General features: G+C 43.3%; 1 protein-coding gene across 12 annotated transcripts in view; it reads right to left on the bottom strand.

The window, feature by feature from the left end:
- RCBTB1 (RCC1 and BTB domain containing protein 1) overlaps positions 1-15,686 on the bottom strand; it is an 82,740-nt gene that overhangs the window by 37,074 nt on the left and 29,980 nt on the right. For 10 of the 12 annotated variants that reach the window (XR_013537650.1, XR_012084949.2, XR_013537651.1 and 7 more), the window contains exons 5-7: positions 10,782-10,940; positions 6,535-6,642; positions 4,712-4,854 (exon numbers count right to left, since the gene is read on the bottom strand). Coding sequence is in view for 8 of the 12 variants with exons in the window: in XM_020796761.3 (XP_020652420.1) it covers positions 4,712-4,854; positions 6,535-6,642; positions 10,782-10,940 (410 nt within the window). In the remaining 4 variants the exon portion in view is untranslated. The remainder of the gene's footprint in view (positions 1-4,711; positions 4,855-6,534; positions 6,643-10,781; positions 10,941-15,686) is intronic. The other 2 variants (XR_013537652.1, XM_072993473.2) reach the window with 1 other exon arrangement.

Raw genomic sequence — 15,686 nt, 5'->3', positions numbered from 1 at the left:
TTGTTTAGTCATTAAGTTGTGCCTAACTCTTTGTGACCCCATGGACAAGAGCATGACAGGCCCTCCTGTCTTCCACTGCCTACTGGAGTTTGGTCAAATTCATGTTGGTAGCTTTGATGATACTGTCCAACCATCTCGTCCTCTGTTGTCCCCTTCTCCTCTTGCCTTCACACTTTCCCAACATCAGGGGTTTGTCCAGAGAGTCTTCTCTTCTCATGAGATGGCCAAAGTATTGGAGCCTCAGCTTCAGGATCTGTCCTTCCAGTGAGCACTCAGGGTTGATTTCGCTCAGAATGGATAGGTTCCAGGGGACTCTCCAGAGTCTCCTCTAGCACCACAATTCAAAAACACCAATTCTTCGGCAGTCAGACTTCTTTATGATCCAGCTGTCACTTCCATACATTGCTACTAGAAAAACCATAGCTTTGACTATGGTGGACCTTTGTCGGCAAGGTGATGTCTCTGCTTTTTAAAATGCTTTTTACGTTTGTCATCACTATCCTCCCAAGAAGCAGGTGTCTTTTAATTTCGTCGCTGTTGTCACCATCTGCAGTGATCATAGAGCCCAAGAAGGTAAAATCTGTCACTGCCTCCATATCTTCCCCTTCAATTTGCCAGGAGGTGATGGGACCAGTGGCCATGATCTTAGTGTTTTTTTAATGTTGAGCTTCAGACCATTTTTTGCACCCTCCTCTTTCATTCTCTTTAATTCCTCCTCACTTTTTGCCATCAGAGTGGTATCATCTGCATATCTGAGGTTGTTGATATTTCTTCTCGCAATCTTAATTCTGGCTTGGGATTCATCCAGTCCAGTCTTTTGCATGATGTATTCTGCATATAAGTTAAATAAGCAGGGAGACAATATACAGCCTTGTCGTACTCCTTTCCCAAATTTGAAACAATCAGTTGTTCCATATCCAGTTCTAGCTGTTGCTTCCTGTCCCACATATACATTTCTGAGGAGATAGATAAGGTGATCAGGTACTCCCATTTCTCTAAGGACTTGCCATAGTTTGCTGTGGTCCACACAGTCAAAGGCTTTTGCGTAGTCAATGAAGCAGCAGGAGATGTTTTTCTGGAACTCTCTGGCTTTCTCCGTAATCCAGCGCATGAAAAAAAATGCAGGGGAGGTGGGGAAAGCGTGAAATTTGAACTTTCAGTTAACTATTGGCCAGTGAAGAGGCTGCTTGTCTGCTACCTCACTTGTCCCAGCGGTTAGAAAGCGTGGATACGGAGAGAGTTTCCAGACTGCCTGGTACTGTACTGTACAGACTGTATTTCTTTCTTTTTTTGTTTTTTTAATTTTGGATTTTTGACTTTCATTTTTAAAACAGAGAGACTGCCTGTTCTGTGTGAGTACACTGTATTTACTTACTGTACAGGGTTTTTTTGCAGCTTGGTGGGAGGGTAGGGCTAGGTGGGCGGTTATGTTTCTGTGCTCTATCTTGCAGTATGGATTTAAAATGTGAAGAGTACAGTAGAAGACTGTAATATTAAATTTAAATTAAATGTGAAAATTAGACTCTACAGTAATTTTTAAATATAACATTTATTTATAGTATTTATTTTTACATTCTGTGGCTTCTAGGGTTTGTGTACTGTGAACTCTCTTTAGTTTTAAAATATGTGTGTTTAAAATGTGACTCCAAAGTCTGTTTTAAAATCACAAAATATTCTGTGAGGGGCTGTGGTGCTTGTTGATGCAGGCAGGCAGGCTTTAAAATGGAGTTTACTGTAGACTCAAGTCTCTCCCACCCCATTGTCTTCTCTCTCTCGCTCTCTCTCTCTCTCTCTGCTCTCTTTTTGTGATGAGAGGGGGGGGTCTGTCCTGGAATAATGGTTGCTAGATTCTGTGGCTTTCAGGGTTTGTGTACTGTGCTGTGCTGAACAATCATGGCTCCAAAGAAAGAACAGAGCAAAGGCAAATATATCATCTCCACTGAAACAAAAAAGGACATCATCAAAAAGCATGAAGATGGCATGCGTTTGTCTGAGCTGGCTGGTGAATACAAGAAGGCAAAGTCAACCATCGGCACCATATTAAAGAAGAAAGATGTCTTGAAGCACATTGATGTGGCAAAAGGAGTTACAATCCTAACAAAGAACAGGACACCCCTGATGGAAGAAGTGGAAAAACTTTTACTGATCTGGATGAATGGGAAACAGATGAAAGGGCGAAGCATCAGTGAAGCCATCATTTGTGAAAAAGTGAAGAAGCTGCACAGTGATTTAATGGAAGGAACCCCCTCTGGAAGTGCAGCGCAAGAAGAATTCAAAGCCAGCAGGGAGTGGTTTCAAAAGTTCAAAAAGAGAAGTTGCATCCACTGCATTACAAGACACGGGGAGGCTGCAAGTTCTGACCATGCTGCTACAGAAGCCGTCAAGTTGGACTTTGCCAAATTCATCAAGGAATGAAGACTACCTCCCCCAGCAAGTCTTCAACTGTGCTGAGACAGGGCTGTTCTGGAAGAAGATGCCCATGAGAACCTACATCACCCAGGAGGAAGAGAAAATGTCGGGCCACAAACCCATGAAGGACAAATTGACTCTTTTGCTGTGTGCCAACGCCACCAGCGATCTGGTGTACCACTCCCAGACTCCTCGCCCATTCCAGCGAGAGAAAGTTAACAAAGCCACACTGCCTGTCATGTGAAGGGCCAACTCAAGAGCTTGGATGACAAGGCAGCTGTTTATGGAATGGCTTTGCACCCACTGTGAAGAAATATCTTTCGGACAGCCAGCTTCCTGAGAGGTGCCTTCTTCTGATGGACATTGGCCAAGCAAACCCCCCCATCCTTGGTGGATGATCTTGATGAGGATTTCATCAGGGTCAAGTTCCTCCCCCCCAACACAACACCTCTTCTGCAGCCCATGGACCAGCAAGTGATCAGCAACTTCAAGAAGCTGTACACAAAGGCACTCTTCATCAGGTGCTTCAATGTCATCAAGGAGACATCCTTGACCCTGAAAGAATTCTGGAAGACACATTTCAATGTCCTCCACAGTGTCAGACTCATCAACAAGGCGTGGCAAGATGTCACAACTAGGACCTTGAATTCTGTCTGGAGGAAACTGTGGCCAGAATGTGTCACAGACAATGGCACTGAGGTGACTGATGCACAGGTGGTGAGGGACATCATCTCCATGGGTGAAGACATGGGTCTGGATGTCAACGAGGAGGATGTAGAGGAGCTGGTTGAAGACCACCAAGAGGAGTTGACGACAGAAGAACTTGCAGAACTGCAAACCAAGCAGCTGAACGCTTTTGTGGAGGAGCTTTCCACTGAGGAAGAGGCATGGCAGGTTAGCAACAAGGAGATAAAAATCCATCTGCAGGAAATGGACCAAGTGCCAGGAGTTCTTTGAGAGGCACCACCCAAACAGGACTGTGACAGGCAGAGTTTTGGACATGATGAATGACAACGTGGTCAACCATTTCAGAAAGATTCTGCAGCGCAGGATGAAACAGACAAAACTGGACAGATTTTTCACCAGGATGAAGCCTGCAGCCAAGAGACAGTGACAGGGAACCTCTGGAGAAGATGACCCAGAGGAGGGGACCTCTACCTTGCAGTGATGAGCATCTCCCCATCCTCCAGCCAGAAGTCACTGTGATGTCTTCCAGAAGACACCGAAAGCTAAGTGACCTCTCCTTTGTTTTAAAAGGTGTTGGCGGGTGGGTTTAAAAGTTGCTTGGTTCGTTTTAAAATGTGTTTTGTTTAAAAGTTGCTTGATTTAAAATGTGTTGTCATCAAATGGGTTGGTTTAACATGTGTTTTAGACTCCAAACTCTCCACCCCATTGTCTTATCTCTCTCTCTTCTCTCTTCTTGTGCTTAACAGCACAAACCTTTGTCTGAGGGGCCTGTGTGATGACCTTCTTTCTTTCCTTCCTCTTTTCCCCATTGTTCCTTCCCTCCCTCCCACCCTCCTTTCCTGCCCTTTTTTAAACCTAAGTTCATCTTAGGTTAAAAGAAGAAAAATTATCCCTTAGTGGTAGAGTATGGATTAACCGGCTTTGCATTAGTTCCTATGGAAACAAAGCTTCAATGTACGAACGGGGCCTCGACATAAGAACCAAAAAGAGCCGGAATGGATTAATCGGTTTTCAATGCATTCCTATGGGAATTTTTTGCTTCGACTTAACAAAAATTTCGAGTTACAGCCACCGTTCCAATACAGATTAATTTCATAAGTCGAGGCACCACTGTAATGTATTGTACAATAGAAGCTTTTACAAAATAGTGTAAAAGGAAAAAAATGTTATTTGAAGCTGTTCAATAATAAGCAAGTAAAGAAGGGAAACAAATGCCATTTGTTTCATAAGGCTTTAGCCCCATAATTAATAATAAGATTTAAAACAGAGTATGAAATCATGATATTCTGTAGTATTAATGGATGTAATATGCTTATGTATTGTACTGTCCCTATTGTATTGTATTGTCAGTAAATTACATCATTCTAGCCAGTACTGCTCAAAGGAGAGAGAATTAAACTCCAGCCTTCAACTGACCAAACTTTGAGAAGGTCAAGAGGCAAGAAAAAGACCAGAGAAGAGAAAAATATAGTTGATGCCCTTCACCCAGAGCCCATTGTGGAGTTTCCATTTGCATAAAATTGTCTTTCTTGCATGGAAAAGACAAGTCCCTTTTCCAGCCCCAGAAACAGAAGATAAACCAAACACCCCCAGGATTAGTCACAGCAACATTTACCTCTCCTTCTCCATCAGGATCTGCACTGGGCTTAGCTGGTTGCTTTTGTTGCCAGTCCCCAGCTGCCCATAAGTGTTAGCTCCCCAGGCATACAGTAACCCCTCATCTGTTAGTGCTAGCGTGTGCGCATAGCCACAGGCAATCTGCAAGGATGTTCGCAAAGAAAGTAAGAGTTAATATGCTTGAACAAACACAGGAAGTCACCATCTGAAGATGACGCCAGTCGCATTCTGAGTATTAAGTCTAAATAGTATTTTCATACCACATATGGCATGAAAACTTTATTTTTTTAAGTTCTAGTTCATCTTTCTATCCAAAGCAAGACCAAGGCAGTTTACAGGAAGATACATATAGATAAAAATAAGTACAGAGGAAAACATACATAAATTATTATTGTTTGGTACAACGATTGCTTAATAACTGAAAAATAGCCCACAGTGCTTGATTGAAAAACTCATCAAATCCCAGATCTATGTACCTATGGAGGCTTCTGTTACATTGTCAGCTACATTTGCTGATATTTTAATCTACTCAACATATTTTACATATTTTAAACAATCTACACATACTGCAGTGTACAACAGAACTCTCACTTTGTAGATGAGATCCAATACATGCACAAGCCATTGTCTTAGGGTAATTATGTTGGCAATCGAATGCACCACAGAATAAGCAATGGTGCAGCGCTGGAGAACTGAGAACCAGTGGATGCCTGACTATCCTGCAGAAAAGCCTTTCAGCCCACATATCCCTGTCAGAGGCTGCTCCAAAACAACCATGGCCAACATCATACCTACACATCAGACCATGTGCTGCTGCTTCATAACATTTCATACCTTACAAAAGTACTGATAAAGCCAAATTTCTCACTTGTCACTTGTCAAAGAACTGGGCCAGAGAAGAGTTCTAGAGTGCCATATGTCCCCTCTCAAACCTTCTGCCCTGATACCTGAAGCACAGCCAAGCACCCTTATGGCTGTGCACTAGCCCCTAGGAGCAAGCTCAAGCCATCTAATTTCTCCACAACAGGGGATAGCCAGAGACTCCTCAATCCACACATGGGTGTGCAATGCAGGTGGATGGGGAACTCCAGAGGCCAGTTCCTCACCTTAATAACCCAAGAGAAAAAGTATTTTAATTCAATAACAAGGGCAAAAAGGAGACTATTCAGCTTAGAATATTTACTCTTGTTTAGACTTCAGACTCTTTCCTTTCACATGTTCCTAAACATCCCAAGGAAAACCTACAATCCAACTATTAACAAAATAGCAGTTTTGTACCTGAAAACTTTGGTACATGTTACCTCTTGTATAAAATCATGCATAAAAAAATTAGAATTGAAAAACATTTTCAGTCTCGCTATATCTGTTTAAGAAAGTCTGAAATTTTTTTTGCAAGCTACTACCTATATTTGTTAAACTCCATGATCTACATCTTATGCTGTTGAGTTTTTAGTTCTTTAGAAGATAACTGATATTAACTTAATGATGATATGAAACACCAGATTGTTAGGATTACACCACTGGTAAGTAGCAGGGTTACTTCACAGAGGGCACATTTGCCCCTGAAATCTACCAATATCTAACTACATTGTCAGATTCAACAGTAGCTTGTGTTCTAAGAATGAGTTAAGTTTGTTGTAGCAACTACGGCAGCTAAAACAAGAATTAGATAATAGGCCTCCTCGGTCAGTGGCTTCTCAGCCCTGTTCAGTTTGTTTGCTCTATAAGTTTTAGTTTTAACTACACAATTTGGAGATCAGGCAGAAGCTCTCAATAAACCAGGTCTTCCAGCAACATATATCACAACATTTTCATACCCACCTGCATTACACATACACCTTGAAGTGCTGCTACTCGGCATGGTGTCAATTGGTTACCATTATTTCCCAAACCTAGTTGCCCATTGCCGTTATAACCCCAGCCATATACCTTGGTTAAAGAAGAAGAGACAATTTTATGTCTACAGAAAGAGCTGTTGTTCAGAAACAATAAAAACTGATTGTTCAGCAGAACTTTAAAAAGCTGAAAATGTGCTGGGGAAAGCAGCACACACACCTAAGCTGGGTACACTTTTACATGATCTTTCATCTTGCATGACTTGTCCTCACGTTCATATGCGTGCTCCACTTTTCAGAGGAGATACTAATCTCTGTATTGCTTTCAAAGTTTTACAAGACAGAAAAAAAATTATTAGAAGACACACTGAACTTCCTCCAAACATTGTTTGCAAAGGTAAGATGAAGGAACTTGAGTTTTGTTTCTCTTTAGTTTCCTGGGGTGCTGGAATGCGGGAAAAGCCCACTAAAGTTTGGACGCCCTGTGAGTCAGAAGGATAGATCAAAACACCTCAGTGATTCCCTTTGTGCCTTGGCTAATGATCAGGGAGGATAATAAATGCTATCACATTTCTTGGAAGAAAGAAATGCAGGGTGACACCATAAAGAGCTCCCCTTTGATCATAAAACTATGTAGCTTTGGTGTAAGACAATGTGAAGAGAGGTGGTGAGGCTGATGCACCTTCCAGCCTGGATCCTTTGGTTCTCTCTTAGACACCACTACATTTAGAATCTCCCCATTTTAAAAACACATCAAAAATAAAATGTCTCTAAAATACCCATGTCCAACTCTGAAACTGTACAGAGTGCAATTTTATCTGGGATTATGTTCGGCAAAGAAGCAAGAAGAAAGGGGGGGAAAGCTAATCTTAAAAGGTTAAGAACTGTTACTTCACACCAATTTTTCTTTTTTTTCTGTGTCTCCCTCTCAACCTCACTTTCATTTTACTGTTGTGATTCTCTGTATATCTGCTGCACCTTCCTGTCACAGAGGGTTTTCCATTCGGGTGGACATATGCAGATTTATTTTCTAAGCTTTGTTTGATCTTTCTTGGTGACAAGCAACTGCTGCTGCCTACCCAAAACAAAAAACAGCAGCAAAGACAAGAATGAATTATCTTTCTATCTCAGAACTTATTTAGGGAAGAAGAAGAAAAAGTTGAGTCCCTTTGCCAAATGCATGCCAGCAATGCCATCCCTACCATTAAGGGAAAAAAGATGTTTGTTGGAGCTTGTGGTTAAAGTGCCACAACAACATAGCTGGTCTCTATTATGTGATAAGTGGGCTTCATTCAGAACAGTTCTTGCTACAGTAAATCTGTTATTCTTAAAACGTGCAACACGAGTATTTGTTGTTTGACTCGTCTGGATTAGCATGAACTGTGACTATGAGAGGTCTTTTTTTTTGTTCCATTACAACCAGCAAATAATTTTAGACTGTTCCTCCATCCAGACAAAGTACATCTCTGTTAACACCTATTTTGCATCAGGCAGAGTTGTGGCTGACAGACTGTGAGAGGCCATTGTTCTTACACCCATTTTGCTGGCTGCAAATTACACTGCTGAATAACAACCATAAGTGTCTTCCAGCATTTTTATTCAGTCACTTAGAAAGTTACAGTATGCTGTGGTGAGTGACTTTAAAGGAAATGTGACAAGGGAGGGCTGTGACTTTGACTGCAGCAGTTGCACAATTTGTGTAAAGAAGGACTTGTGTCCACATAGCTTTGACAGAGATTGAAATAGAATGCGACAACAAGCAAGAAAGCATGCACAAGCATATAGAAAATGAACAGTTATTTTTTTGATGGTACACACATTTACAAATTGCAATCACCATGCAACTTTGCCCACTGAACAGAGAAAGTTCTTCCAGACTCCTACTGTACAGACAAACGTTTGACTCCATGACAGCATCTTGCGTATCTCTGCCTGAACAATGGGAGTAATATCATTACCACCAGCAGATCGCCCCTCATTCATTAAACAGTCCCTTTTTCAATTTCAGGATGTGCATGAATTACATGCAATGATAAACAGTCACATATACCTCAAAATAAAAAAGGAACTCTTTAATGAGAATCAATTTGCTGCTGGTGGTGAAATCCTTGAGCTAAAGGAGCTAAGGAACAGTATATCAGCCATAATTTAACAGCAAAAAGCACAGTGGTCCTGTTCCAGTACAGGATTTCCCACTTCCCATGCTTGGACTTTGTGCAACGAAAGTGTTAAATAATTGTTTCTGAGGTTCATTTGATAATACAGTGGTACCTCGCTAGACGACAACCTTGTAAAACGACAAATCCACATGACGATGAGGTTTTGCGATTGCTATAGTGATTCGCAAAACAGTCATTCCAGTGGGGGATTTTCGCTGGACGATGATTTGGTCCATGCTTCACGAACTGTTTGTTCGCAAGATGACAATTTTTACAGCTGATCTGTGGCTCCGCAAAATGGCTTCCCTGTGTTTTCGGGACCCATGCTTCGCAGGACAGCCATTTTAACAGCTAATTGGTGTGATGATATAGGTTATGGAAGCTAGAATGTATTTTCTGAATGGGATTTGTAGTCATAGAATTAGCCAGAAGGAATCCATCTTAAGTCTGTGTCATATGTCCTGGGAGACTCTAGATGCTGTTTTCTTCACAGCTAGCCAGTCTGTTATCTAGTAACTAGGAGATAGAAGACCTATTGAAGTCTAAACATTCCAGCACAGAAAGGTAAACAACACCTGCAAGTCCATGGGAAAGAAAGGCGGGGAAAGACAACTTTTCCTTCTTCCTGATTGGTTGTCAACGGTGGAGAAGAAGAAGGGGGGTTTCCAGCACGAGAGAGAGAATGGAGGATTGCTGAGACAGAGAGAAGAGACTTTTACCTGTTGGATTTTTAAAGAGGACTTTTGCCTGATGGATTTTTAGAGGGACTTTTATGTTTTCTATGGATTTTTGAATGGACTTTGGAATTCCTGAAATTCATTAGGATGTAGTTCTTAAAAGTAGTTTAGAGGGGAGGCATTGCCTTTCCTAATTTTTCTTCGATAGCAATTTTATTGCTTTATTTTTCTAGCTGGAGTTTGCTAGATTTCTAACTGATCAGTTATGGAAATGATTTTGAATGCTATGCTTTTGCCATAAACGGAATTCTTCCAAATCTTTATTTTTCTAATAAAACAATTATACTAAAGAACCTATGGGTAATCTCTTGAACAGACTACCTGCTACCAATACTTAATTTGATTTCTTTTAGGCCACGGAACTAGGCTACCTTGAGTCCAATATTTTCTTGAGTTCTGGGAATGCTAAATGACTCTGAGACTCATGATTATATTTTGGTTTCTCAATGGTTTTTAATTGGGAATAGACTTGGGAAAGGAGTGTAGTGGGACTGCCTGGATGGGACAAGGACTCATTTCATCCCAAATAGGAGTACACTAAACTCTGGAACCTCTCTATTCCAGCTGTCTGTTTCTTTTAGGAGAACGGGCAAGCTTACAATCGGTGCTCGCAAAATGGCTTCCCTATGGGCGATCTTCACAGGATGACAAGGTATCTTCCCCATTGGAATGCATTAAACAGGTTTCAATGCATTGCAATGGGGAAACGGATTTTGCATGATGATGATTTCGCTAAACAGCAATATCTATGGAACGGATTATCATTGTTATGCGGGGCACCACTGTAATTGAAGGTTCAAGTGCTACATGGTATTCAACTAGTGATGCTCCGCTGCCATGGAATTTTTCAGGAGAAGAGGTTACACTTTCACTTTTTCTTCTTGCTCTTGGCAGTCTCCATTTGGATGCAGTTCCAAAGAATCCACAAATCCTTCAAAGCAAATTAGTGCAAAATACAAACAGAATGCAGAGGGAGGCCAAACCACTGAAAATCCTCTCTCCCTGCACCACTAATGGATGTCATCTGTCATCCTCTATTTTGCTATTCTAAACGTTAAGATAAGAATTTCTCCCTCAAGTGCTCCTGCATGCTGCTCAAAAATGAATTCTATACTCTAAATATACATATGTGAGAAGAAATATATCCCAAATAGATTACATTTTAACCGTGAATATCAGCTACCCTCAAAAAAGAGGCAAAATGGAACTGTTTAAAACTGCAACAGCAATCAGCTTAACATGAATTTGTGGTCTATCCTATGCGTAGCTTATGCTACACTTAAATGTTTTTCCATGTAGAAACAGAGCCAAGTGTAGGAGAGCCATGAAAAGCTTACCTCACCATTGTCTACTATAGCTATAGAGGAGGTCTGGCCACAAGCAATGCTGACCACCACTTTAGTCTGTAAACAATTTGAAACTTTGCGAGGAGTTGGCTGATTCGCTGTTGATCCTGACCCAACTTGTCCACAGTTGTTATAGCCCCAGGCATAGACCTTTAAACAAAGGGAAAAGTCAGAAAGACTCAATGGATCAACCTTCTTTCCAGAAGCAGATTAAACAACTGCCCAAATTTTTATTCACTTTGATATGATAGCAATGGATAAGCATAATTTACAAGAAAGTGCAACACTAACGTTGTAACATCTCCTACTATATATACATTACATTCCCGGCATCCCACTACACAAAGAACAAGCAATAAGGCACAGAGAGAACTATGGACACTATATCAATGGCTATATTCCCTCTCCTAATTTCAGTATACCTCATTATTTTCAGTTGCTGAGGAATACAAAATGGAGGTGCAGTTACACTCATGTCCTGTTTTTGGGCTACCTGTGGTTAGCCAGTTGGTGGACAAAACATTACAGTAAATAATCCAATTTGTGTTATTGTACAAATTAAACAAAAATCAATATAGCAGAAACTATATTAATTACGAAGAGTCATAGGTATCTGGTTATGGAGGTTAGTACAGTGGTGCCTCGACTTACGCATGTCCCTACTTATGACCATTTTGAGTTACGACCAACTCCAGCCGCAAAATTTTGCCTCAACTTGCGGCTGGAGCTTCGAGTAACAACCCAAAAAGGTAGGGGGGAAAGGCAAGAAATTCAAACCGTTGTAGCTCTTTCGCCCCAATGGTTAAGGAAAGGGATGCAGTGGTGGGCTGAGGTGGTGGCAGTGGCATTACCACACTGATGGTGGGATCCTGGGCCTCGGCGCATGGGCGGAGGGCCTCCCGATCCCGGCTGCCAGAGGAAGGGTCCTCCCACGCCGCCGCCTCCTTCCTGGCGGGGCTGCACTCAGTCCTTGGCCCCATGGGGGTGGCTCCACTTTTCCACCGGTGGGCTGCTCCTTAGTACCAGGTGGCTCACTCGCCGGGGTGCCCGCCACCGCCTTCTGCTCTGGCACCGGCAGTTGCTTGCCAGGTTGATCGTGTCAGGCCTTGGTGCTCCTAACTGTTACATACAGCACTGATGTTACCTGTCTGTCATGGGTTTGGAGGGAAAGTTCCATCCTATGGGGAGTGGAAGGCGGGACATCAGGAGGAGGGGCTGTACTGTATATATATGTGAAGCGTGTGTGGAGAAGTTTAGCAGAGGCGAAGCAGCAGCTGGGAAGAAGAAGCTGGTGTGGGAGTCTGTGTGTCAGACAGGGTACTACTGTGTGTCAGTCAGTACCAACCTGATAGGTTCAGGTGTCTGTATGGTTAGCCAGAACTGATAGGTTCAGGGTCTGTGCTTCAAGTTAAGTGTTCTGTGTGAACCAAACTGTGTGCATGTATGAATGAGACTAAGCCACGTTACTATATCTTATTCACCTGATCATTTTATTTTCCCTGTGTGTTGTTTTAAATAAACCTTATTCTTTTATTTGTTGAAAATCCATCCCTGGTCTGTGTGACTTCTTATAGGGAATGGTTGGTGGCAGCTTAGTGAAACTGTGGCATATCCCAGTAGGTCTGGGTTTGTCACATTGATTGGTGTCCAGCGTGTGGGATACGACTGGTCCAGTTGTCCAGTGGTCCAGCAAAGCCTTGGCAAGTGTGCCCAGAGCAAGGGGGGTCTAGTCAGGGACAATCTGAGGGCGCGTAGGTAATCTTCTAGGCGTACCTCACGGGGAGGTGCGCTAGTGGAAGAACGTGCCAACTGGGGAGACTAGATTAGGGAGCTCTGAGGCAACCTGTTTTGGCGGGAAAAGGCTGAGGCAAAGCTGTGTGAAGTAGCAGTGATCTAGCTTGTCTGCTGAGAGGCCTAGCAGAGGGGGGTTGGACTCTGGCTGGCAACAGTTGCAAGTTAGTGCTGAAGAACAGCAGCAATCTATAGAAGGCTGGTTCTGAGGCAAAAGAAAGGAAAAAAAAAGTGGTTGCTTTATTCTGAGGCTTGACTTTTGAAAGCAGCCTGTTCTGGGGGGGGGGATTATGCCCTTGACTCGAAGCCAAATGGCAGAAATGGGTGAAGCGAGGGAACCCCAGGTAGACCAAGGTTCTGAGGATGAATTTGGCTCAGTGCAGGAGGACAGCACGGGAGAACAGAACCCAGAACTCAGGAAAATGCTCCTAGCCCAACAGCATGAACTGAGGATGAGGCAATTTGAAATGGAGGAAAGGGAAAGAGAAGAAAGATTAGAGAGAGAAAGAAGGGAGGAAAGGGAGAGGCAAAGACAATTTGAATTAGAGAGAGAGAGAGAGAATGGAGAGGGAAGAAAGAATGGAGAGAGAGAAAATTGCTCTGGAAAAAGAAAGGATGGCGTTTGAGTTAAGAAAATTGGAAATGATGAACCAGAACAATAATAACAATAGGGATTCTGAGGGAGGCCAATTGTCTAAAGCTGACCTGAAGAAATTCCCTGTGTACCACAAGGGAGATTGTCCTGAGGTGTTCTTTTCCTTAGTGGAAAGAGCGTTTGTGGACTTCTCAGTAAGGGAAACTGAGAAGATGACCATCATGCGATCTTTAATCAGTGGTAGCCTTGCTGAAGTTTATTCAGAGATGCCAGAGGAACTGATGAAAGATTTTGCAGAGTTTAAAAAACTGGTGTTTGCCAGACATGGGATAAATGCGGAACAGCTGAGGCAAAGATTCAGGTCAATCACCAAGAAACCAGAGCAGACTTTTACCCAAGTGGGGGCCCAATTGGTGAGGCTGCTAGAGAAATGGCTATCTCGGGAGGGGACAGAGACCTTTCAGCAGCTCAAAGACTTGATAGCGCTGGAACAGTTCTATTCAGTCCTGCATGGGGAACTGAAATTCCAGGTGAGGGAAAGGAAACCGAAATCTGTGGCAGAAGCAGCCGAGATCGCAGATTTTATTTCCCAAATAAGAAAGCCCTTGGGTGAGGGGAAATCGATGGGGAAACCTAAAGAAACCTACAGCAAGTACTCTCAGGGACCAGGGAAAAGCCAGCAAGGGGGAGGGGCCCATGGTGAAGGGAAGCCCTCAGACATGAAACCAAGACCTCAGATTTTGGAGGGAAAACCAAAACAGGATGAGAAAGACTCAAAATATAGCAGAAAATGTTATTTCTGTCAGGGAAAGGGCCATCTAATCTCAGAGTGTGAGAAATTAAAGCAGCTAAAAGGAATTGTGCCTCATGATTCGAGTGGAACCCAGCCAAAAGCTGTGTTCTGTGTCCAGAAAGAGCAAAGCTCCTTGTCACTGAGGGAGCCTGTTGCCATGGCTACTCAATCTGGAACAGTGACATCTGCTGATCAGGCTGAGGAAAATGGTCCTCTTGTGGAGGTCAAGCGCTGCTTGCTAGTGAGAACAGATTCACAGTTGTTTGAAACAGCAGGGGTGGACGTAGGAATACTTGACCATCAGTATCGGGGGTTAAGGGATACTTGTTCCCAGGTGACCCTGTGCCATCCAGATATTATTCCTAGGGAGTATATAATCCCGAATGAGAGCATAAAGGTGGCAGGGATTGAGGGACAGGTGATCTCGCTGCCAGTAGCGGAGGTACCTGTAAGCTTTCAAGGCTGGAGGGGAGTTTGGCAGCTAGCGATTTCATCGACTCTGCCAGCAGCCGTGCTCGTGGGAAATGACCTGGCTGAACATGTGAAACGGGTGCTAGTGATTACACGCTCACAAGCTACCACGGGGACAGTTCAGGGGGGTACTGATGAGCCCGAGACGGAAGCAGAGGGGAGTTCCGAAGCTGTGGTGGAAACTTTAACCACAGACAGCCGATTTGGCCAAGAGCAAAAGGCAGACGCCACTCTCCAAAAGTGTTTTGAACAGGTGACAGACGCCCAGCTAACACCTGAAACCCCAGTGAGATTTCTAGAGAAAAAGGGGATTTTATATAGAGAGACCCTGAGGAATATCTCAAAAGGGGGAGATGGGATCAGAAGTCAGCTAGTGGTACCTGAAAAGTATCGCCCCATGATCTTACAAAGGGGGCACTCTGACATGTTTGCTGCGCACTTAGGGGTGAACAAAACACAGCAGAGAATCACACAGAATTTTTACTGGCCTGACATAGGGAAGCAGATCAGGGAGTTCTGTAAACAATGTGATGTGTGTCAAAGGCAGGGGAATAGCCGCGACAGGACCAAAGCAAAGTTGTGCCCTTTGCCTGTGATTGACACTCCGTTCAAATGCATAGGGGTGGATATTGTGGGACCTTTGCCCAAGGCCACAAAGAGGGGGAACAGGTTCATTCTCACCATTGTGGACCATGCCACGAGGTACCCTGAAGCCATTCCCTTGACTAACATTGAAACTAACACAGTGGCAGATGCCTTGGTGGGGTATATGTCCAGGATGGGATTTGCCTCAGAAATAATCACAGATTTGGGCGCATCGTTCACATCGAAGCTCATGAAACGCTTATGGCAAATCTGTGGAATTAAGCACAAGGAAACCACTGCCTATCACCCTGAAAGTAATGGGGTAACTGAGAAGTTCAATGGGACTCTAATGCGCATGATTAGGGCTTACTTGGCAGAGAATCCAAACAATTGGGACCAGAAGCTGCAATCCCTTTTGTTTGCTTATCGATCAGTGCCACAAGCCAGTACCGGGTTCAGTCCGTTTGAACTTTTGTTTGGGAGAAGGGTGAAAGGGCCCCTTGATTTGATCAAACAAAATTGGGAGCAGATCACCCAGGATGACCCACAGGACGTTGTGACATACATAGACACCTTGATGAATGACCTAAAGAGAAACCTAGAACTGGCAGCAGAAAACCTGCAAGCTCAGAAGGTCAGACAGAAAACATGGTATGACCAC

Source organism: Pogona vitticeps, chromosome 1 (assembly GCF_051106095.1).
Source record: "Pogona vitticeps strain Pit_001003342236 chromosome 1, PviZW2.1, whole genome shotgun sequence".
Lineage (NCBI taxonomy): Eukaryota > Metazoa > Chordata > Lepidosauria > Squamata > Agamidae > Pogona > Pogona vitticeps.
The sequence above is the reverse complement of the archived record's forward strand: the minus strand, read 5'-3'. Positions and strand labels throughout refer to the sequence as shown.